The following is a 22933-nucleotide window of genomic DNA, read 5'->3' on the forward strand; positions in this document are numbered from 1 at the left end:
ATTGCTGAGTTCCCACTCATAGCTTGTTCCCTCCAGTCCTGCCCAGCCATCCATACTAGGCTCTCAAAATCAAGTTGCTCTCTCTTCTTCATCCAACTGCTGCAGGGTCCCTGCCTTGTCTCAATGGCTTCATGCCCTCACCCGGACTCCCACACAACATGTTTCCCTGGTCTTTTCTTTTCCTTTTATTTATTTATTTATTTATTTATTTATTTATTTATTTATTTATTTTTGGTTCTTTTTTTTTTTTTTTTTTTTTAAGACAGGGTCTCTCTGTGTAGCCCTGGCTGCCTTGAACTCGCTTTGTAAACCAGGCTGGCCTTGAACTCACAGCCACCTGCCTGCCTCTGCCTCTTGGAGCGCTGGGATTACAGGCATGTGCCACCATGCCCAGCTTTGCTCCCATGTTCTTTAAGCCCTCATTGGCTGTCAGGAGCTTCGCTTGGTTCAGCTCCTTCGAATCTCCCACATATGCCAGCCAACCGTCCCTGCCCTCAACCCTGGATGGTTCAGCAAGTCAGTCTCATTTCCCCATGGCTCCTAAGTAAACCTTTTCTGCACTTTCCTTCTTAATCTTCCTGCATTGCCACATTTAGGGCTGCCTTCACATTGAAAGTAAAAGAGTCAGGTCTTGTTCTGAAATCCCACCTGCCGGTATCTGTCTTGATTTTGGTGCCATGAGCCATTGGCACTTTGTATGGTTATTGAGGTGGCTGAACTGAGCTCTGTGGCTTAGAATTCTGTTTTCTGTTGTTCTCTCCTGTTTCCCATTTTTTCTTCTTTTCCTTCTTTAGTGTGAATATTGACAAGGCTACATTTTGTTCAGGAATTGTCTCTTGACGGTTTCTGTATAGACGGGATGGCTAGTGTTTACTGTCAAGTTGGCAGGGTTTAGAATCATTTTGGAGACAGACTCCCCAGGTGTATGAGTTACTTCTGTTGTGGTGAGAAGGAAAAAAAAAACCACCATGACCAAAGTACCTTGTAGAAGGAGAAGTTTGTTTGGGCTTACAACTCAATGAGACAATCCATAATGCTGGGGAGGCATGGGAGCATGGGGCTGGAGCAGGAAGCTGAGAGACCATGTGTCAACTGCAAGCACAGAGCAGAGAGCAAACTGAAAATGGGGCAAGGCTACTCCTCACCCTGTAATGCACTTCCTCCAGCAGGGCTCCACCTCCTAAGGGTTCCATAACCTCCCAAGCCAGGAACTAACCAGGAACCAACTGTTCACATATGTGAGCCTGTGGGTGACTGGAGTGGGGTAGGGGATGGGGTCATTTTCATCACCACAGTGGGTCTGGGAGTGACTTTTCAGACTAAGTTAGCTGAGGGGGAGAGACCCAACCTCCATCCCATGAGCTAGAATCCTGGACTGAATAAAAAGGAAAGCGATGAGCTGAGCACAAGCCTCTGTCTGTGCTTCCTGACTATGGATGCAACACGGCCAGCAGACTCACACTCCTGCTCCAACTGGTCATGACAGAAAGTGTCCCCTCTTAAACTGTAAGCCAAGACAAAAGGTGCTCTTTAATCCTAGCAGCTGACAGCAGAGGTGGCCAGATCTCTGAGTTTGAGACCAGAGAGAGTACCAGGACAGTCAGACCTACACAGAGAAAGCCTGTCTCAAAAACCCAAAACAAACAAACAAAACAAAACCCTGTAAACAAAATAGCTTTAAGTAGCTATTTGCCAGGCATTTTATCAGAGTAATGAGAAAAGCAACTCATACAATAAATAAGGTTGTTCTTATTTATTTTAATTAATTATTTTTTGGTTTGGGTTTTGGTTTTCGAGACAGAGTTTCTCTATGTAGCCTTGGCCATCCTGGACTCAGTTTGTAGACCAGGCTGGCCTTGAACTCACAGCGATCCGCCTGCCTCTGCCTCCCGAGTGCTGGGATTAAAGGCGTGTGCCAGCACACCTGGCCTTGAGATCAACCTTTAGCTTCCCCATAGATCTGAGAAACAAGAGGTGGTGTGTGTGTGTGTGTGTGTGTGTGTGTGTGTGTGTGTGTGTGTGTGTGTGTGTGTGTGTGTGTGTTGAGTAATAGTCCATCATGTGTATGGACCATATTTTTTTTACCCATTCATACATCAAAGGACTCCAAGTTTGGTTCTGTTTTGGGCTAATATGGACAGTGCACACTAATTTCCTACCACTGTGATATCTACCCAGTGGACAGCATCTCATATGTTAGTTCTTTTTGTGGGTTTTTGAGGAAGTTCTATCTGGTTCTCCATAATAGACATGTTAATGGGCACCCCTACCAGAAGCTCATAGGAGCCTCTCACTGTGTCTGCCACTCTTTGCCCTGTAGTAGCCGTTCCGCTGAGTCGGGAGAACCTCTCTTGTGACTCTGATTTGCATTTCCCCTGTGACATAGGGATGGTTAGTATATTTTCACATTTGTTGCCTATTTGTACATTCCCTTTCAAGAAACAATGATCAGGGCTGGAGAGATGGCTCAGAGGATAAGAGCACTAACTGTCCTGAGTTCAATTCCCAGCACCCACATGGTGGCTCACAACCATCTATAATGTGATCTTACACCCTCTTCCAGGCTACAGGTGTACATGCAGGCAAAACACTCTATACATAATAATAAATACAATAAATAATTTTTTTTTGGTTTTTCAAGACAGGGTTTCTCTGTGTAGCCTTGGCTGTCCTGGACTCGCTTTGTAGACCAGGCTGGCCTCAAACTCACAGCAATCCACCTGCCTCTGCTGGGATTAAAGGCGTGTGCCACCATGCCCAGATAAATACATAAATCTTGAAGAAGAAGAAGAAGAAGAAGAAGAAGAAGAAGAAGAAGAAGAAGAAGAAGAAGAAGAAGAAGAAGAAGAAGAAGAAGAAGAAGAAGAAGAAGCGATGATCAGATTATTTGCATAGAATTAAAATGGATTTATTTCTCTTTTTTTTTTTTTTTTTTTTTTTTTTTTTTTGCTATGAAACTTGCCTGAGAAGAAACTCACCATGTGCCTTTAAAAAACAAAAACAAAAACAAAACAAAAAACAAACTCAAAAATCTTGTATGTGCATATACACACAAGCATGTTCTGGAGGAGGGCAGAAAAGGGCCTTAGATCCCTTGAGGCTAGAGTTACAGATGTGGCGGGTGTGAGCTGCCTAATGTGGGTGCTGAGAGACAAACTACAGCCCTCTGCAAGAGCCCACAGGGCCCTTAACCACAGAACTCTCTCCCCACCCCCTCACAGGTTTGAGACCCACCACGTGACTGTGACCAGTGTTGTAATCCCATCTTTAGTCCATCCTGTAGGCCTGCTGTGTTTCTCGCTCTGTTGGCTTTCTCTCCAGCTTCGCAGTGTTCTGGACTTTTCCTTTCATGTTCTCCCTGGCAGTTTATGTAGACTTCCTGGAGATTTGTGTATCTTGGACTACACTGAGGCTTGCTTTGTGGCCCAGTAATTGATCTCACATGTTTTAACATTGCTCTGTGCAATTTAGAGAGAGCATTCCTTTTAACATTTCACAGCACAGCCTCCATTTTATTTGACCAGTCTGCTTCTGAGTCACATGGATGATGGTTAATTTTGCTCTCATATAGAGTGGATTAAGAAATTCCCCAAACCAAAAAGAAAAAAAAAGCCGGGCGAGGTGGTGTATGCCTTTAATCCCAGCACTCGGGAGGCAGAGGCAGGCGGATCATTGTGAATTCAAGGCTAGCCTGGTCTATAAAGTGAGTCCAGGACAGCCAGGGATACACAGAGAAACCCTGTCTCAAAAAACCAAAAAAAAAAAAAAAAAGAAAAAGAAATTCCCCAAGACTTAGTGAGACATTCTTTGGGGTGTGTCTCTAAAGGTGCTTCTAGTAAGAGTTAACTGAAAACCCATCTTGAACATGGGCTGAACCATCCCATCAGCTGGGGTGGGATCCAACACCTTCATCAGACCTCTAGCTGGCTGGACGTGGTGGTGCACGCCTTTAATCCCAGCACTCAGGAGGTAGAGACAGAGAGATCTCTGTGAATTTGAAGCCAGCCTTGTTTACATAGGGAGTTCTAGGCCAGCTGGGGCTAAATAGAGAGAGAGATCCTGTCTCAAAACAACAAATTTAACTAATTAATTTAAAATTAAGATAAAGTTTAAAGTTATAACAAACCCTTTAAAAATCATTTATTTTTACTTTACATGCATTGGTGTTTTGCCTGCGTGTATGTCTGTGTGAAGGTGTCGGATCTTGGAGTTACAGACAGTTATAAGCTGCCATGTGGGTGCTGGGAATTGAACCCGGGTCCTCTTAACTGCTGAGCCATCTCTCCAGCCCCATAAGCCCTCTTTCTTTCAACACCCCACTGAGAACTACATTCCCTTCACTTTCTGATCTGCCCCATGAGAGCAAGCAACCCTGCCTCCATCCCCAACACACACCACAGACAGGAGCCTATCCTGTCACCAAGCCTTCCCCACCACGGTGATTCCTTATCCCCTATGAGTCAGAATGAATCCTCCCTCCCTTAAATTTCTCCTTGTCAGGTCTTTGGTTTCAATGAAGAATGACTTCAGACACCACGCTAAATATATCTACAGATCTAGCATGCTCCTGTGGAAGCCAGAAGTCAATATCAAGTGTCTTCCTCAATCTCACTCTATCTTATTTTTTGAGATAGGGTCTCTTTACTGCATAAGCTGGAGCTCACCAATTAGCTGGGCTGGATAGCCAGTGAGCCTCAAAGAGCCTACTGCCTCCACATCCCCAGCTCTCGATTTATAGATGCACACAGCCACACCCAGCTTTCTTTGTGGCTTCTGGGGATCTGAACCCGGGTCCTTATGCTTGCATGCAGCAAGTACTGTGTCCTCTGTGCTGTCTCTCTGGCCTCTGAATTATGATTACTTCTGGGTGGTATTTATTAGTATTTTCTACATGTATCTGTAGATCTTTCATTCCTTAATCTTAGTTGTCAGTCCTTTTTGAGACAGGATCTTACAGTATTCCCTGGCTGGTCTTGAATTCACAGCGGTCCTCCTGCCTCAGCCTCATAAATGCTGGTATTACAAGTATGAACCATTATACCTTCTTTCCAACACTGTTCTTTTTTTTTTTTTTTTTTTTTTTTTTTTTTTTTGGTTTTTCGAGACAGGGTTTCTCTGTGTAGCCTTGGCCATCCTGGACTCACTTTGTAGACCAGGTTGGCCTCGAACTCACAGCGATCCGCCTACCTCTACCTCCTGAGTGCTGGGATTAAAGGCGTGCGCCACCACGCCTGGCCCAACACTGTTCTTTTAACCGTTTATCGGGTGGCATCTTTTGCACATTTTTTTTCAACTGTGGGAAAAGATGCATAAAGGTTCAGGGGTGTTAACTTCACCTCCTTGTAGCCCTCACACCCAGAACATCCTGCAGTACTGACCCTCTCCCCACTCAACAGCTTTATCCTTGTGCAAATACGCCTTTTAAAAGTCTACCACTCTATCGCATGCAGAAAGAATAGCATATGGACGCTCAGGTCTCCAGCCATCACCACTTTCGCTGTGGTCAACTCATGGCCAGACTTGTATGCACACCCAACTCCAACCCCCATCCCGATGACAAGGAAGAAACCCTGAAATGTTGTTCCGTATTGCTTGCAGACATCTCAGCATGCAACTCTAAAGATGGGAGGCAGAGAGGTGTGACCACGAAACATCATCCCTGAAAAAAAAAAAAATTAGCAGTGGTTTCTCAACATAACTGCCCTGTCAAATCTAAAAGGTCCCCACTCCCTGTTTCTCTGCTCCCTGTAGTCTTGTCATGTGGGATTTTTGTCCACTCTGGACTTCATGATTGAATCCCTATAATGTTACCTCATGCGTCCCTCTGTGCCCCATTTTTTTTCCTGCTGGGGAACCTTCCCCCAGCCTCCTCCCTCCTACTCACCTACTTCCTTCCTAGGCGACCGCCTCAGCCCGTTCGCTTGCATCTGGGTCCCTCTCCCAGAATGAGAACCCACAAAATCAACCTTTGCTCATTGGTCCCCGACCCCTTACCTCTTCTTGACACACTAGAGAGTCCCTCAATGTCATCAGTGACCACTGCTTCCAACAGTAGCCCCTCCCAGGAACCCCCTTCTCTTGCGGCAGGTCCTACAGGTTCCACCCTGTCTCAGTATCTCTTCTCTAACCTCCTACGTGTAAAAGAGCTGGGGTGAGACCCACATGTGGGCCAACCAGTCAAGTGTCACTCAACTTCCTCCTGGGGGCTGACTTAGAACAGGAAGCATCAGGCCGGGGCCTCAGCTGCTGTATTCTCTAGACACCACCACAGAGCCAGCTGGCAAGAAGCAGGCAAAGACACATCCGGTCATCCACACTCACAGTGGAGCCTTCCTGGGACGAAGAGGGGTGAGTGCAGGGCTCCTGCGTTCAGGAAGCTCCTACAGAAAACACCTCAGAGGTGGGCTTTTCCTATGGCAGGCATCTCTCTTCATGACCCCAGCCCTGGAATGGGCCCTGGTAGCCTTTCCGTGTTCCTCACCTGGCCTATCTGCCAGGAAAAGGCTTCTGGTTATCCAGACCCTCCTGGCTGATGTCTATTGAAGGGAGGCACGGTGCCACCCTCAGGCAGAGAGTCCCAGGGGTTCTGGGAACTTCTGTAACTGACTGTGGGCCAGCAGGTGGAGGACTGTGGTGCCCAGATGCCTAGGGCTGAGAAAGGGCAGCTGTGACAATAGGGAAGACTGGCACAAGCTGTGAGGGATACCAGGACATGTGCTGTCACCCAGCTACCATGAAGGAAGTAGGTACCTATGGTCATGGAAGTGGACACCAGGTCAAAAGTAACTAGCAAGAGAGAGCGCCGCTAAGATGTCTGTTGCCACCTATTTGACTTATAATGGAGGGACTTGAGAGCTTTGTGTTTTAGGAAGGGACTTTTCAGCCTACCCTGCAAGTCTCTGGCTACAAAACACCCAGCCAGCCTAGCCCACGGCATGCTAGCCAATGAGGAAGTCCTCTGCCCAACAATCCCACACACAGTAGTGGCTAGGCCAGGGGCCAGCAGCCACAGGGCCACATAGCAGAGAGGGGCAGGATGGAAGCCTGTGTGGTCCGGTCCTATGAGACTGGCCTCCTGGGGGGTTATCGCTGCTGAGGGCTGCCTGGCTCTGTGTTGTGATTTCCATGAGCCCAGGTTGTTGGTGGCAGTCACCAGCAGCGAATGACTAGATAAGCAATTATTGATATCTGCCTTAAGCACCGAGTTAGGCCCAGGGACCTCTGCCAAAGCAGGAGTGAAATGAGTGAAGACAACAGGGGCTCCCCCTAACTTCAGCTTTGTCAGTCAGATACAGGTGGCTCTCTGCAGGTGGCAGGGCTGCAGGGAGGGGTTGAGTGGGGGGGGGGCAGGGTGCTGCATAGACCCACACACACACACCTCCCCACCCCCATGGAGGAGCAGACCCTGAATCAGCCCCTCCATTCATGTCCCTCCCCTTTTGGGCCTGCCTGGCACTGTGTCAGCTGAGGTTCCCAAATGCTCTCAAGAACTTACAGTTCAAGCCTCTGAAAACACCCAGCAGGATGCGGGGCAACCTTGGGAGGTGTTCAGGAGACACCCTCGGGCAGCCATCCAGGGCTGGCTGTGTCCAGTCTCCATTCTCTTCTGGGACCTCAAATGAGAGTGCTCGCTCCCTCCCACACCCCACATGCCTGAATGAATTCCAGGCCCTGTTTGAGGGGGGTCTCTGTGACACTTCTATAGTGTGTGTGTGTATGAGAGAGGTGGTAGCCAAGCTGAGACAGGTGACCCAGGTGTGCCTAGTGGCTGGAGCCCTATGGCTGCTGACCTGCTGCCTCCGTGAGTGAGAGATCTCTGCTGCCTGGGGTTCAGGCCTTGCCTCTGAATGTGGATCTTGCACATAGTTGGTCTGACAGGACTTGCTTGAAGCCTTGAGTGAGCAGCAGGTGAAGGCAAGGTCACTCTGAGCTCCAAGCAGGCCAAGTCTTCTAGTCCTTTCTTTAGGACTTTCTCTGAGAGCAGAGCAGGCTGGTGGCATAGCCAGAGAACTTATTGTAAAGCTGGGCTCATCATCCTGCAAGTGATTCCTCAGTAAAGAGTTGGCCCATGCCGGGCGTGGTGGCGCACGCCTTTAATCCCAGCACTTGGGAGGCAGAGGCTGGTGGACCATTGTGAATTTGAGGCCAGCCTGGTCTGCAAAGTGAGTCTAGGACAGCCAAGGCTACACAGAGAAACCCTGTCTCAAAAGAAGAAGAGGAAGAGGAAGAGGAAGAAGAAGAGAAGAGGAAGAGGAAGAAGAAGAAGAAGAAGAAGAAGAAGAAGAAGAAGAAGAAGAAGAAGAAGAAGAAGAAGAAGAAGAAGGAGAATTGGCCCATAAGGAGTGATGTACACATGTCAGATTAGGTCCTGGATCATGCTGAGCATATGCCTGACAGCCAGCCTTCGCCCTCCTTGGAAACAGCATCTGGGCTACTCACCCTCCTGGCATCAAGGCAGCCATCACTGGAATAGTGAGCTGATGGGCCTTCTCCTGCTGGGTCTCCCTCCCCTGGATCCCAGTCCTGAGATGGTCTGTGTGGGAGCAAGAAGGATGGGGAAGAGAACAGCACAGATGTGCTTTGGCTGCCTCAGAAACACAGGCTAAGCAGGAAGGCATAGCTCAATCTCCCAACACTATTTTACAGCCTCACTCCAGCAGCTCCCTGGAAGCTGGGCCTTAACTTGGGGTCTAGAGGACTCAGGAGTCCCCACAGAAATAAACCAACATGAGGCAGGCCCTTCATTGCATTATAGAGGAAAGTCGACTTTGTTGAGTCTGCTGACATAGCTGTTAACCTCAGAAAAATGCCTGCCCATAACACCCAGCCCCATGTTGGAGCCTCCAGTTCAGCCACATAGACCCACAAGAGTCACCCATGCAGGGTCCTTTGCCTTTATTAAGAAGAGAGGAAGTGGAGTGAGTGGCCTGTCTGTGGCCTCTGTGCAGCTGGGCCTACGTCTGAGAGTAACAGCCCTGGGGTGGAGCTGATGTGTACTCCACTTGACTCATTGCAATAGGTTATGGTCTGTGGGCAAGAGTTGTGGACATGGGCATGCCAGGCCTCTGGGATGCTTAGATCTTGCCAGTGAGAAATGCAGGGACTTTGCGGCTTGAATGCCGCAGCTTTTGGAAGCTTCTGCGGACAGACACTTCTTGTCCAAGCAGTGGACAGGGATCTCCCTGAGCTCCAGGGACTAAGGATGCTCAGGGCTAGCCACAGGGGAAGCCGTCAACTCTACCCTGTGGTGCTCTTTAGGTTGGTGGGAGCTCTGGAACCTTCACAAACTAGGTGGGTATCCCAGATGCCCCAGTGCATGACCCAGAAGAGACCAGCCAGCTCTTTTTTTTTTTTTTTAAAGATGTATTTATTTATTTATTATTATGTATACAGCACTCTGCCTGCATGTACCCCTGCAGGCCAGAAGAAGGCATCAGATCACATTATAGATGGTTGTGAGCCATCATGTGGTTGCTGGGAATTGAACTCAGGAGCTCTGGAAGAGCAGTCAGTGCTCTTACCCTCTGAGCCATCTCTCCAGCCCGAGACCAGCCAGCTCTTGCTGGATGAGTGACTAAATCAATGAGGGAGGAAGCAGTCAGCAAGTGAGGTCACCATTTTCACTCTTCCCACTGTCAATACAGAACTCTCCTCAGGACTGTCGGCAGTAGAGACAGAAACACCAATAGCTTTTGGGACCTTGAGAAGTAATTTCACATCCTGGCATGGTGGCGCACGCCTCTAATCCCAGCACTCAGGAAGCAGAGACAGGCAAATTTCGTGAGTTCGAAGCCAGCCTGGTCTACAAAGCCAGTCCAGGACAGCCAGGGCTACAAAAGAAACACTGTCTTGAAAAACAAACAAACAAACAAAAGAAGCATCCACCAGAGCTTTTAAGACAGCTGTATGCACAATTACTATATAAAGTGGAAAATACAGATGGAACATGGAGAGGCCTGAGGACACTGGTAACGATGCTAACCAGGAGGGCTGGAACATGTGGGGCCACGGCTTTTCCCTCTTCCCATCTGTGAGAATGAAGTGCTCCGGCAGCTGTCCATACCGCGCTGCCTGCACATCACATTCCACAGGGAGGGCGTCATGAACGTTAAAATGGTAAAGCCATCTGTGCTCTGCCTTTTGGATGACGTATTTGCAATGCATGCTCCTCTGAGAAGCTCTGGTTTTTTTGTTTTGTTTTGTTTTGGTTTGGTTTGGTTTTTTTTTTTTTACCATTTACGGTAGTTCTCAGAGTCTGTTAGAGAGGAAATGTACCATTTGCTGTGTGCACTAGAGTTAATGGTTTCCTTTATGTAGTCTAGCAGGCATGGGATTTGTTATTTTAATAGCCTTCTGGGTTGTTTTCCTTTAGTTTTTATACTTTAATTTTCTTACTCTGAGATACACACTCCTTTATTATTATTTTTTCATTGTATCTTTTGTGGGGTTATTGAAGACAGATTTTTAATATAGCCCAGGTTGGCCTCAAATTCGCTCAAGGGTGGCTTTGAATTTCTGACATTCATGCCTCTATCTCTACTTTATTTTCTAAAACTGAGTTGTACACATTCCTTTTCATTCTGTTTGTGTGTGTGTGTGTGTGTGTGTGTGTGTGTGCGTGTCTGTCTGTCTGTCTGTCTGTGTGTCTGTCTGTCTGTCTGTGTCTATATCTGTGTTTCTTTGGGTGGAAGCCAAAAGACCTCAGCTGTTATCTTTAAGAACAACCCACCTCCTTGGAAACAGGGTTCCTCATTGGCCTGGAGCTCACCAACTAGCCCATACTAGCTGGGCAGCAAGACCCAGGGATCTGCCTGTTTCCACCACTATCGTGGGATTAGGGGTGCTTTTTCCTTTCCTTTCTTCCTTTCTTCCTTCCTTCCTTCCTTCCTTTCTTTCTTTGTCTTTTCTTTTTAAAACAACATGGGTTCTGGGATTGAGACTCGGGTCCTAATGCAAGGGCTTTACAAACTATCTACCCTCCCAGCTGCTCTTCTCATTCTTATATGTCCTCTGCCCAGAGCTCCTTGATGCCAGAGAGTGTTCCAGCATCCTGGAGCCCATCTGCCCCTGGTGTGTGTGTGTGTGTGTGTGTGTTGTTGTTGTTGTTTGGGGGGTTGGTTTTGGTTGTTTGGTTGTTTTTTCGAGACACTCTGTGTAGCCTTGGCTGTCCTGAAATTCACTCTGTAGACCAGGCTAACCTTAAACCCAGAGATCCACCTGCCTCTGCCTCCTGAGTGCTGGGATTAAAGGCATACGCCACCATGACTACAGCCCCTGGTTCTTTTGTGAATGTGTAGAGGCTGAAATGACTCCATCTTGACACGGCTTTGGTAAAAAAAAAGTCCAAGGCTGGGCTGTGGTCACTTGCTATTATCACATCACTTTAGCTTTGTTTTCTGGAAACAAGGGTGGCCCTAGGACTCTATCTACTCTCCCTCCGAACTACCCTGGGGCTCTGCCAGCCTTTGCCTGTGTTGCTGTCAGCCAAGCACCCCATGTGCTATGACTTAGGACAGGAAGCCACCCACCACTGGCCTCTCGCTAGACTCACCCCATCCGTGCTAACTTTCTTACATCACCACCCACTCTTTTTTCTTTTCCTTTTTTTTTTTTTTTTTTTCTATTATCCCCAGTGTTAGGATTACAGTTGTAGGTCACCACACAGCCTGATCAGATTGCCTTTTTTTGTTTGTTTGTTTGGTTGGTTGGTTGGTTAGTTGGTTGGTTGGTTTTGTTTTTCAAGACAGGGTTTCCAGGCTGACCTCGAACTCACAGCGATCCGCCTGCCTCTGCCTCCCGAGTGCTGAGATTAAAGGTGTGTGCCACCACCACCCAGCTCCAAATTGCCTTTTGTTTTTTGTTTCTTTTTTGGCCATGTGCATTTCACTTCTTATGAGGACACATATGAATGTAGATGCTTTCCCACCACAGAACTCAGGTGCTTTATTTATTCATCATGAAGTGAGGTCTTTATTCACTCCTTCATGGATGCCATAGTCCCCAAAGGAATCTTCAGGGAAGGACAGCCCAGGCCTCACAGGGTTAGGGGCCTGCTGATCTTCACCACTTCCTGGGTTGTACACCAACCCTTGCCTGGTAGAGGGTGGAGATCAAGGGTGGCTCTGATGCAGGGTTCTGATAGCTGCCGAGTTAGGGTTTCTCAGGAGGCCTCTGCATAGGGTTGCACCTCGTGACTTGGTGAAGGCGCCTGCCCAAAGAGCCAAGATGCCCCAGTGAGGCCCAGGAGGTGGAGGAGGCCTCTACAGGACTGTTAACATAACCACGAGGAGCTCTTCCACCCCTAGGCACTCTGACTCGCCTGTCCTGCTGCCTGAACTGGAGGCACGGTTAGTTCCAGGGAGCTGGCAGCTACAGTGACCAGGCCCCTCCCCGTTTGCTGGCTACCAGGTTAAGTAGAGGGACCAGCTGCTCTGAGCAAGAAAAGTTTCACACACAGAGATGCAATATTCAAACCTGTTCTCCCAGCCTGGCACAGTGGCTCATGCCTGTAATCCCAGCACCTGGGAGGCAGAGGCAGGCGGATCTCTGTGAGTTCAAGGCCATCCTGGTCTAGAATGTGAGTCCAGGATAGCTAAGTTACACAGAGAAACCCTGTCTTGAAAAACCAAAGAAGAAGAAGGAGGAGGAGCAAAAGAAGAGGAAGAGGAGGAGAAGAGGAAGAAGAAGAGGAAGAGGAAGAAGAAGAAGAGAAACCTTTTGTAGGCTCAATTTTCTTAACAAATATATTTTATTATGAACTTATTAACCTAGTGTATGTCACTTATAACCAGACTAACCGAAACAGTAGGAAAAGAGAATTAAAGAATACAATAACAAGACCATAAGGATATCAGTTCCGAGGGACAATTCTCCTGGCGTAATCAGCAGGATTTCTTCTGCTGGAACCTGGAGCAACCAGAACCCAGAACCTTAGCAGGAGTCCAGAGCTCCAAGCCTTCCCTCAAGTGGTTCTCTCTAGGAGCATCTCAAAGTGGAGCAATGAACAGCCAAAACTGTCCCAAGTCTCCAAAGGCCTCTCACTGCCTCATGCGCTGCTGCATGAGACATGCGTTCACTCCCTGTCCTGCTAGCTTCTGGGCTCATGCTCCCCCGACCACCACCCCGCCCCTCCCCAGCGCCTGCCTCCGCTGCCGCTGCGGTTCACAGCAACCTTTATATACAATTTTTAGGGGGGAAATGGGGACAATGTCAGCAAAAATACTATTATATAATTGGATTAAGTTGTGAAAGACTAACCAAGCAATGTTGTACTAGGGGAACGGGAGCAAGGGATATGTCCAGGACATCAGAGACTGAGCCCCCAGTCAGCCTTGGGACTCATAACCATAGCCCCTTCGGTGAAAAGAGCTGAGCTTTTAGGATGAAGAAGGCCTTGGCCCCAGGCCATTGCTGGCCTTGACAAGCATATTCCAGGTTTTGGACAAGAAACTATACTCTTTCTCTAAACATCAAGGCCTCAGGGAAAGCCTTGGATGGGCCTAGGCCTCCACACCCATGATCTGCTCCAGTTATACAAAGGAAACTGAGGCAGAAGTGTTAGTCAGCCTTTGCTCTCTCTGGCTTCTATAATACTGATTTCACTTGAGGCCCCAGAATCAGACAGGCAGGGCTTCCCCTGTGCTGATTCTCACACAGAGGCAGGAGTCCCAAGCTCTGCGACGTCCCGGAACTTGGCCTCCATCCATCTACCTGCCAAGCTCACACCACTGTCATTGTCTGGGGTCCTCCGTGAGGCCTAGAGAGCCCAGGTGGAGCTGGGTCCTCTCAACAGCCTTCAATTCTGAGGGCTCTACACTCTCAACTGGGAGCTCAGGAGGTGGCTACACTGGCCACCGCCCATTTCCTGTGGTCAAGGTCAGGGTAGTGTGGTCTGTGGGTTGGTCTTGTTGAACTTTGTTCTCTCTCTCTCTCTCTCTCTCTCTCTCTCTCCTCCCTCCCTCCCTCCCCTGCCCCCTTCCTTCCCCCCTCTCTCCCTTCTCCCCCCTCTCTGAGTGGTGGGGGGTCGTGCCTGCCTCTGCTTGGAGCTTTAGTTTCCCCATTTGGAAAACAGAGTTTGAATACTGGTTATCATGACTGTATAATGGGGGATATCTGTGGAGATCTCTCCCTGTAGCACTATGCCTGTGTCCTGGAAGAACTCTCTCCCCACTCTCCACCCACAGCAGCCAGGGGTCTCAGAAAGGGGACTGTCCTGAGGCTGACTGGATTTGCAGTGCCAGCATGCAGATCTCAGGGACATATGCCAGGCCCCCAGGCCAGCCATGGGAGTTGGTAGACACACGAGGTCACCCCGAGCAGTGTTTCAAAGAACTCTGGGGTGAGGATGCGGAAGTGGGACCAAATACACTTGCCTCAGATTGAGCTGGGTGCCCTGGGACAGGAAGATCCAGAAACACTTGGAGTTAGGATGGCCCCCAGTGGCCCAAGGTCCCCTCCCTGCCTTCGTGGAAAGCCAGCACAGAAGTCCTGTTTTTTTTTTTTTTTTTAAGTGCGATGGAACAGGCTTCATTTAACATCTCTGGCTTCTGGAGGTAATCGTTCTGAGGTCATAGGCCACTTCTAGAAGGGTCAAAAATAGGGCTCCATGGGGCCTGTACCCATAGAACCCCAGGTGAAGTGATCTTAGGTGGTGTCGCACCTATCACAGAGCCTGGGGCTTCAGGAAGCAAAGGTGATGTTAGGGACCACAAGCTGGTGTATGTCCCCAGTACTCTGAGGCCACAACATGGCACTAAGAGCCATCCTCAAAGCAGTGGCCCGAGAGTCCTGTCCCTATCCTCACTCTCATGTCTTAGAAAGTCAGACCCAAGAGTTATCCCATCCAGAACATTCTAGACCTCCATGGCCCATCCTGGCCACTCTGGTCACAAGCCAGAACTCTCAGCATGCCCAGCCCCAGCTAACTCCCACCCCAACCCCAACCCCGTGTGCCTGTCCCATTATTTCTGTGGGTGAGTTTTGTGAAACCTAGTCTCCCCTGCCTGGGACAGGGACTCCAATAGGGTCCCCATCTCTAGTTCCTTCAGGGCAAGAGTAGAATCAAGGCTCCAAGGTGCGTCTGAGACAATCAGAGACAGGTAGTCTCTGTGAGCCGACTCAATCCTGCCCCACAAGTACTCCACGTTCATGGGTCTACCTGGGCCCAGTTCTGCTGTCTAGGCCAACCAGCTCTGCGGTCCAAGATCACTGTGGATTTGGAGTGTAAGGGTGCTGTAGTCCTGAGCAAGGTGCATCACTGTGCTTGTGGAATGAAAATGGGCCTCTCTGTGTGGCATGCATCTATCCCCTGCCCTCCCTCCCTTCCTCCCTTCCTCTTTCTCCTTCTCCTTCCTTTTTTCACTCCCTCCCTTCCTCCCTCCCTCTCTCTTTCTCCTTTCCTCCTCCTCCTTCTTTCAGTCCCCCCTCTCTCTTTTCCTCTCTTTCTCTCTCCCTCCCTCCCCTTCCTTCCCCCCTTCCCCACCGCTCTCCCCTCCCCCCCCCCCCCGTGTGTGTCCCTATGGTATCCCCACAGAGGCTGGCTACCTGTTCTTCTAGGTACCTAGCCGCCTGAGCCAGTATTCAGGCCCCCACATCTCTCCCTGTGGGGGCCTCCTCTTCCCCCTGGACTTTGAGTGACATCTGTGCTGACCCTGCCCAGTTCTCATACCCTGTGGCAGCAAGATAGCAGCAGGTCAACAAGGAAAAACTCCTTAAGGTGATGACTCTGGAGCCACCTGCCCCTTCTCTCCACAGGACATGCTGGGCCCGCACTCACTGCTGCTTGCTGTAGCTGGACTGCTCTCCCTGGGATCTGGTGAGTTCTGTGGAGTTGTCCCTACACATGACATTCCCTTATAGCAGGCTCACTACCCTATGTCTGTCCCCTTGGGCATAAGTTCCCAGGTGGCTGAGAGAGGGCCTCTGGGATGTGTGGCTTTGGTCTCTATGTAACAGGAGATAGAATCTGCCTTTCTCTAGAGTTCTGCTTTGAGTCCCATTGGGGTGACTCAGAGCCCTTCCCAGACCCACATAAGGCTGTAGACACTAGCCTGCACCCTCCCCAAAAGCCTCATATACCTTTGCTCCCCACTCACTCTTGAAGGCAGCCAGGGCAGACGCAGGGCCCTCATCCAGCCTGTCTATCTCCACAGCCATGTCCCAGGAGTGCACAAGGTACAAAGCCAGCAACTGCCGGGATTGTATCCAGTCGGGACCAGGCTGCGCATGGTGCCAGAAGCTGGTAAGAGCTGCATGGGTCACCTGACAGTCTAAGCTGCCCTCCCCACCTTCCTGGGTAGGAATCTCTACTTCTCGGAAGCCAGGGATACTAGGAGGATCTCCTTAGGACATAGCAGGGATGGCTCAGTAGAGAAGCTTCCAGAAAGAAGATGAGTGTACCACAGTGAGCCAAGCTGACCCCAGGTACATAGGAAGGGGGCAGTCCAGCATTGTGATATGGATCAAGAGCAGAGAGATGAAAGCCTACAATGAGGCATGGTGGGATGTCTTCCCCCCCACCCCCAGATGGGGTTTCTCTGTGTGGCCTTGGCTGTCCTGGACTCACTTTGTACACCAAGCTGGCCTTGAACTCACAGCAATCTACCTGCCTCTGCCTCCCAAGTGCTGAGATTAAAGGCAGGTGCCGCCATGTCCAGCTCTATGCCCATCAGCAGGGACTTCTTATTCTTGGACAATAGTTCCTCAGTACAGCTGCCCCTCCCACCCCTCCTATAGAGGGCTCCTCCCGTGGGACTAAATCTTTATCATATTTCCTCCTCCCAGGGTCCCCAAGCTGCTGACTTCACAGGGAAACACACACACACACATTTCTCTTTCTTCTCAGTCATCTGATCCTTTTGGGTGGAAGCTATAAAAAGGCAGCCCCTATCCCTGCTAATTCCATAGGTCTTTGAGAATGAGGTGTTACCCTACAAAAACCAGCAAGTGTGTTTTGACAAAAGTGTACTTTTCTGTTGCTGTCATAAAGATACCCCGACAAAGGCAACTCAAGGAAGGAAGGGTTTGGTTTGGCTCAAAGATATTATGGTCTGCCATGGTGGTGGAGTCATGGTGATGGCTCTGTGTGTGTGTGTGTGTGTGTGTGTGTGTGTGTGTGTGTGTAGGGCAGCTGGCCACATCCCACCCACACACAGGAAGCAGAGGAATGAATGTACACAGTCAACTTCCTTTTTCATTTCTCTTCAGTCCAGGTCCCAAACCCATGGCACGGGATGGTGCTGCCCACGGTGGGCAGGGCTTCCCACGTCAGTGACCCTAACTAACACAGTTCCTCACCACTGTGCCTGGAGGCTGGGCAGTTTCAGCTCCCGTTAAGTCAATAATCAGCACTGGCCACCATCACAGCTGCATGTTCATACTTGATCCTGTTATCAAACCAAGGAGATTTATTATCAAACCGTATGCAAATATTGCCAAATCTGAGGTCACACAGGATGGCATTTTAATCTCCTTATATCCAGAACATTCCCAGCTTTCTGCATCTTCCCATCCTTGTCATTTTACAGTGAGTGGAGCCATCAGTGTAGACTGTCCCTTGGCACCTCTAGCCCAGCACATTTCAATGCCAGTGTACACTGGGACACCAGACAGTGGTTGCATCCTCTGTGCACTGCAAGAGGCATACGTGGTCCCTGCATCCCTCTGCTAGTGATGCTTCCTAAGGTGCCACCTTCCAGGTTTCTCTTCTCTTCCTGTGTGTCTTTCACAGGCTCATCTGTAAGGTTCTTCTGGCTGCCAGGATTCTGTCTCCACTAAACTACAACTGTGACCTTGTAGTCTGTCCAATGACAACCCAGGCAGGTGCTATTCCCACTGTAGTAGTAGCTGTAAAATGACCCCCTCTAGCCCCCTTCCCCACTCCCACTGATGGACCTAAAGATATTTATTCTGGTCAATAGTTTATGGCTATTATTATTCTAATTTGACTTTCATCCTGTCTACGCCTGGCCACTAGGCACCTCTAAGCTGCCCTGGGTGCCATTCATATGACCTTTTTGTGTGTGTGTCCTTTTCTTTGTTTTGAGAACTTTCTTTCATTCATTCTTTCCTTCTTTAGAATTTATTTATTTATTGTGTATACAGTGCTCTGCTTGCCTGTACACCTGCAGGCCAGAAGAGGGCATCAGATCACATTATAGATGGTTGTGAGCCACCATGTGGGTACAGGGAATTGAACTCAGGACCTCTGGAAGAACAGTCAGTGCTCTTAACCTCTGAGCCATCTCTCCAGGCCCCTGAGAACCTTCTTACTCTGGACTGGCCAGCTGTGCTAACTTTATTCTGGCCTCCCCTATTCTAGCCCAAAAGTTAGAGTTAGCAAAGACTCCTGGGCCTTCCTGAGAAATGGGCTCCCAGTATTCTCTGCAACAATCCTCCTCTTCTCCATCCTACAAGGTGTTTGGCTTCACCCCCATGATAGGACAAAGTCCAGAGCAGGGGCCTGGTTGTAACCTCTATCCTGTGACTGAGGGCTCGGGTCCAAGGCCTGGACAAGCCATTCTCAGATGGGCTGGCTCTTCTCTCTTCCACTTGAGCCATTTTACTCATCAGAAATGAATGATCAGGCCACTTGTTCTGCATGGATGACATATTAGCTTGTTTCCTCTCTATTCTTGCTGATGGCTTGTGTTTCTTGAGGGCTTAAGGTGTGGCGCTGAAAGCCAACACAGAGTGGAGGCACTCGGGAGGCGGTATCTGCTGCCCTTCTGGGTCATTGTTCTTCTAGGTTTACTTTCTGTGAGCAAACAGAAAGTCCCTGGTGCTTTTCAGTACTTTGCAGTTGAGCCAGACCTGTTCTGGATGCAACATGGTCCAGCTTGAGATCAAGAACAAGCAAATACTTCCATGTCAGATCCAGGGGACTCTTGAAGGGACAGGGACGCAGTAGTCAAGACGAAGGTGCCCTGGCCTCTCCACTCCCCTTGTCAACTCATTTCTTTACGAACTGGGAGACATTTGACCCTCAAGCTCTGCCCTGGGTCTCAGCAAGGGCTGCCCCATTGTCTGTGTTCCCTTGGGAGACAACAGCTCTCTGGGACAAAGATCCTGCTGAGGAAAATGCTAGAGGGTCCTGGCCAGCACTTAAGCTCGAGGCTGCTGATCAGCCTTTAGGCAGGAGGTTGAGGACCCCAAGTCTTTGCCGATGGAGTCAGTGCCTAAAAGATAGAGAAAGATCTCTCGTCTATGTTTCTGGTGACCCAGAGCTCTCAGGGAGACTCTGGGCTGTCATGGAGACGTAGGCTGTCTGGGAGTCTGGTCTTCCCTAGGTGACTGCTGCATCCCACAGGGATAGCTGAGCTTTTAAGGGCAGACGAGGAGGAAACAGGGCTGGATCCCACTGTTCCAGCACTTGGCCATCTGCCTGACCCAAGTCTCCTCCTCTAGAACTTCACTGGGCCAGGGGAGCCTGACTCCTTGCGCTGTGACACACGGGCACAGCTGGTGCTGAAGGGCTGCCCAGCCGATGACATAATGGATCCAAGGAGCCTTGCTGAACCCCAGTATGAGCAACGGGGTAAACAGAAGCAGCTCTCTCCACAAAAAGTGACACTTTACTTGCGACCAGGTAGGTTTGGGAGTCGGTTGGGATGGGTCAAGTATCCAGTGCATCTAGGAGGAGTTCAGTCTGCGTGCTGCCTGTCAGGGCTGACAAAGGGTGCGTGTCTCTGCATTGGACAGTGAACAGAGCTGGATGACGAGCTGCTCATCACTGAAGTCTGAGCTCTGGGACTAGAAAAAGGTCTCAGTGGGTGAAAGTGCTTGCCAGCAAGCTTGGAGACCTGAGTTCAACCCCCCAGGACCCAAAGATTGAAGAGAGAAAATTAACACTTGCAAGTAGTTATCTGACCTTCACGTGCACAGAGTGGTGTCTACAAGCCATCCTTGTTGAAGTCATTTATATAAAACAGTGTTTGTTTCTCTTAGCTTATTTCTTAACCCAGCTATCACACAAATAATTGAGACTCTTTTATAATACAAGGCTTTACAATCTGAGCAGTTTAAGTCTGTTCTTAACCCTCTATGCTATTTTGTTTTACTCCCAGCAAACACCCCAGTGATACCTGCACTTTGTAGCTTTCCTCGGCTACAGCTCCTTCCTCCTGTTCTTCCTTGAACCTCTCTCTACCCATAGCTGAATCCCCTGCCTGAATCCCCTACTTCCTCCTCTAACTCCTCCTCCCCTGGCTGGCAGGAAGTCCAGCCCTATTCTCTCCCCTGCTCAGCGATTGTCTGTAAGCTGCTTTATTGACATATTGGGGACAATTGGGGAACAGAGTTTTTTGTTTGTTTTGTTATTGGATTTGGGGGATTTGTTTGTTTGTTTGGTTGGTTGGTTGGTTTGGTTTTTCGAGACAGGGTCTCTCTATGTTAGCCTTGGTTGTCCTGGACTCGCTTTGTAGACCAGGCTGGCCTCAAACTCACAGCAATCCACCTGCCTCTGCCTCCCGAGTGCTGAGATTAAAGGCCACCATGCCTGGCTGGGGAACAGAGTTTACACACCATTTAGACAGAAATCAGAATTTAAAATACAACAACCTTATGTTTACACATCCTCTTAAAACAAACAAACAACTGTACTTTTTCAAAAGCTACTTCAAAGTCTGAGCTCTGACCTAGGTGGATTCCCTCAACCCCACTGTCTGTACTGGGTGTTCTCTTCCTCCCCCACCCCCTCACCCCGCCTGTGTTTCGTTTGTTTGCTTTTTGTTTGTTTGTTTGTTTACAGGACTTCTCTATGTACCCTTGGCTGTCCTAGAACTCATTCTGTAGACCAGGCTAGCCTCCAACTCAGAGATCTGCCTGTCTCTGCCTCCTGAGTGCTGGGATTAAAGGCCTGCGCCAACCACCTCTCAGCCTGGACCCTCTTAGCATCGGTTATAAGGGGGAACCAGGCCATTTAGACAAGAACTCAGGCGCTCTCTTGGCAAAGTGAGGGCACTGACGAGTCCTGTGCCCAAGGAGCCACATATCCGTTTGTACAGGGCTTGCCCCAGACATGCTCTACTGCGTGAGATGCAGTGATGTGAGCGTGGGTGGGTGGGGCAACAGGCCTGCAGTGGGCTGACTCATGTAGCTGTAGCCACGGTGACAAGAGGAAGCAGCAGACAACCCTGCAGCCAGCTGAGTGTGAAGGACAGAGGTGGCTCCCTAGGGAGGGGTATGACCAAGAGTGACTTAGTGGAGGTGGGGGGGAGGTTTAATTTAGCTCACAGTTTTAGGTCACAGTTTATATTATTTTGGGGGAAGTCAAGGCAGCGAGCACTTGAAGCAGCTGGCGATATCGTGGCTACATGGAAGAGCAGCAAGAAGAAATGGCCGCGCGTTTCATGCTCAGCTCAGTTCTTCCATTCTCTTAAGCAGACCAGGGCCCCAGAATTTTGCTAGACCTACTTTTTTTTGTCCTAGTGACGGCAAAGGACAGAGCTTGTCCTTTTGATGTCCTATGAGCTGGCACAAGCCCCTCTGTTCTCTAACCTCTGACTCAAGGGCCCCAGCCCTGCTGACTGGACAGTTCTGAGCCAGGAAGCCCAGGCCAGGCAGAAGGACAGCCTCTCCTAGTGGAAAGAGAGAGGTGGCTCCCTGGGCCTTGTTTGTAAACATCGGGCTCCGCCCTTCTGGCCTGACTACTTCAGCACACGCGCTCTGGGTATTCGGACTTCAGGGTAGTCCACTTCCAGGCCATAGTAAATGGGAGGGGGGGGGCAATGGGAATTTGGGGACTGGGTGAGGCCTGATAGACTTCAGCCAGGCTCAGTGTCCCTTGCTCTCCTCCGACAGGGCAGGTGGCTGCATTCAATGTGACCTTCCGGCGGGCCAAGGGCTACCCCATTGACCTGTACTACCTCATGGACCTGTCCTACTCCATGCTAGATGACCTCAACAATGTCAAGAAGCTGGGTGACGACCTGCTGCGAGCCCTCAATGAGATCACTGAGTCTGGCCGCATCGGTGAGGCACACATGCACTTCAGCCCTGGCAACTCCCTGCCACCTCGTACCTCCATGCACACAGATCCGCAAAGGCAGAAGCTGCGGACCTGATATGCAGCGTGTATGGGGCCAGAGTGAACCCTGCATCGCTACCAGGGGCCAGACTTGATCTCAGGCTGCTAAGATCTGTGGGCTCCTCCAACCTTACACTCTCTCTCTCTCTCTCTCTCTCTCTCTCTCTCTCTCTTTCTTCTTTAGTTTATATTTTGATGTTTAAAAGATAAAAGTCCTACAGTGCTAATTACTTTTTAAAAAGTGTATCTTTTTACTTTTATTATATAACTGCCACATTTATAGGGTAGTAGAAGCAAACAGCAGGGCAAGGGTCACAGCACTGAACAGCACCAGCATGCTCACCAAACATGTGGGACAAGGGAATAGGGCTTCCCTACTCACTCCAGAATAGCACTTTGCCTCAACGCCTACGTTTGAGGGTGCCCACATGCACACTTGAACACAGGCTGCAAGCTCGTATACTGTTGTGTGCACATACACTTGTGTACCCTCATGCTCATACATGTCCAGGGTCTCATATACAAAAACACATTTGCATGCCTGTCCACATGCCTAGTCACAGATGTGTGCCTGTATGCCTGCATACACAAGACCACATGTATATTACATGTACTAACATGTAAGCACTCATGGGTACACATGTGCATGACTACATATATATACACATGCTCTGTCACACACACACTTCTGTTTGTACATGGCCTTACATATACTCACCTTCACACGACTATTTGCATGCTTGCACCACATGCTTATCCACAACCATCATCTTGCTTTCTGCTTTGTTTGGGAAACTTATTACCTCACTGGGAAGCTTATGGTCCTGCCTGGATCCCTGCCTGCTGCCTTATCCCCATGTCTCCAGCATCCTCATGTATATTCCTTAGGCTTCAGGCTCTCCCCATCCT

At 49.4% G+C, this 22933-nt stretch overlaps 1 protein-coding gene across 1 annotated transcript in view; it reads left to right on the forward strand.

Annotated features, from left to right (window-relative positions):
* Positions 1–6161: 6161 nt before the first annotated feature.
* Itgb2 (integrin subunit beta 2) overlaps positions 6162–22933 on the forward strand; it is a 32629-nt gene continuing 15857 nt past the window's right edge. The window contains exons 1-5 of the mRNA XM_051153294.1: positions 6162–6348; positions 15754–15814; positions 16152–16240; positions 19405–19585; positions 21799–21969. Coding sequence (XP_051009251.1) covers positions 15757–15814; positions 16152–16240; positions 19405–19585; positions 21799–21969 — 499 coding nt within the window. The 5' untranslated portion in view covers positions 6162–6348; positions 15754–15756. The remainder of the gene's footprint in view (positions 6349–15753; positions 15815–16151; positions 16241–19404; positions 19586–21798; positions 21970–22933) is intronic.

This window comes from Acomys russatus, chromosome 11 (assembly GCF_903995435.1).
Source record: "Acomys russatus chromosome 11, mAcoRus1.1, whole genome shotgun sequence".
Taxonomy (NCBI): Eukaryota; Metazoa; Chordata; class Mammalia; order Rodentia; family Muridae; genus Acomys; species Acomys russatus.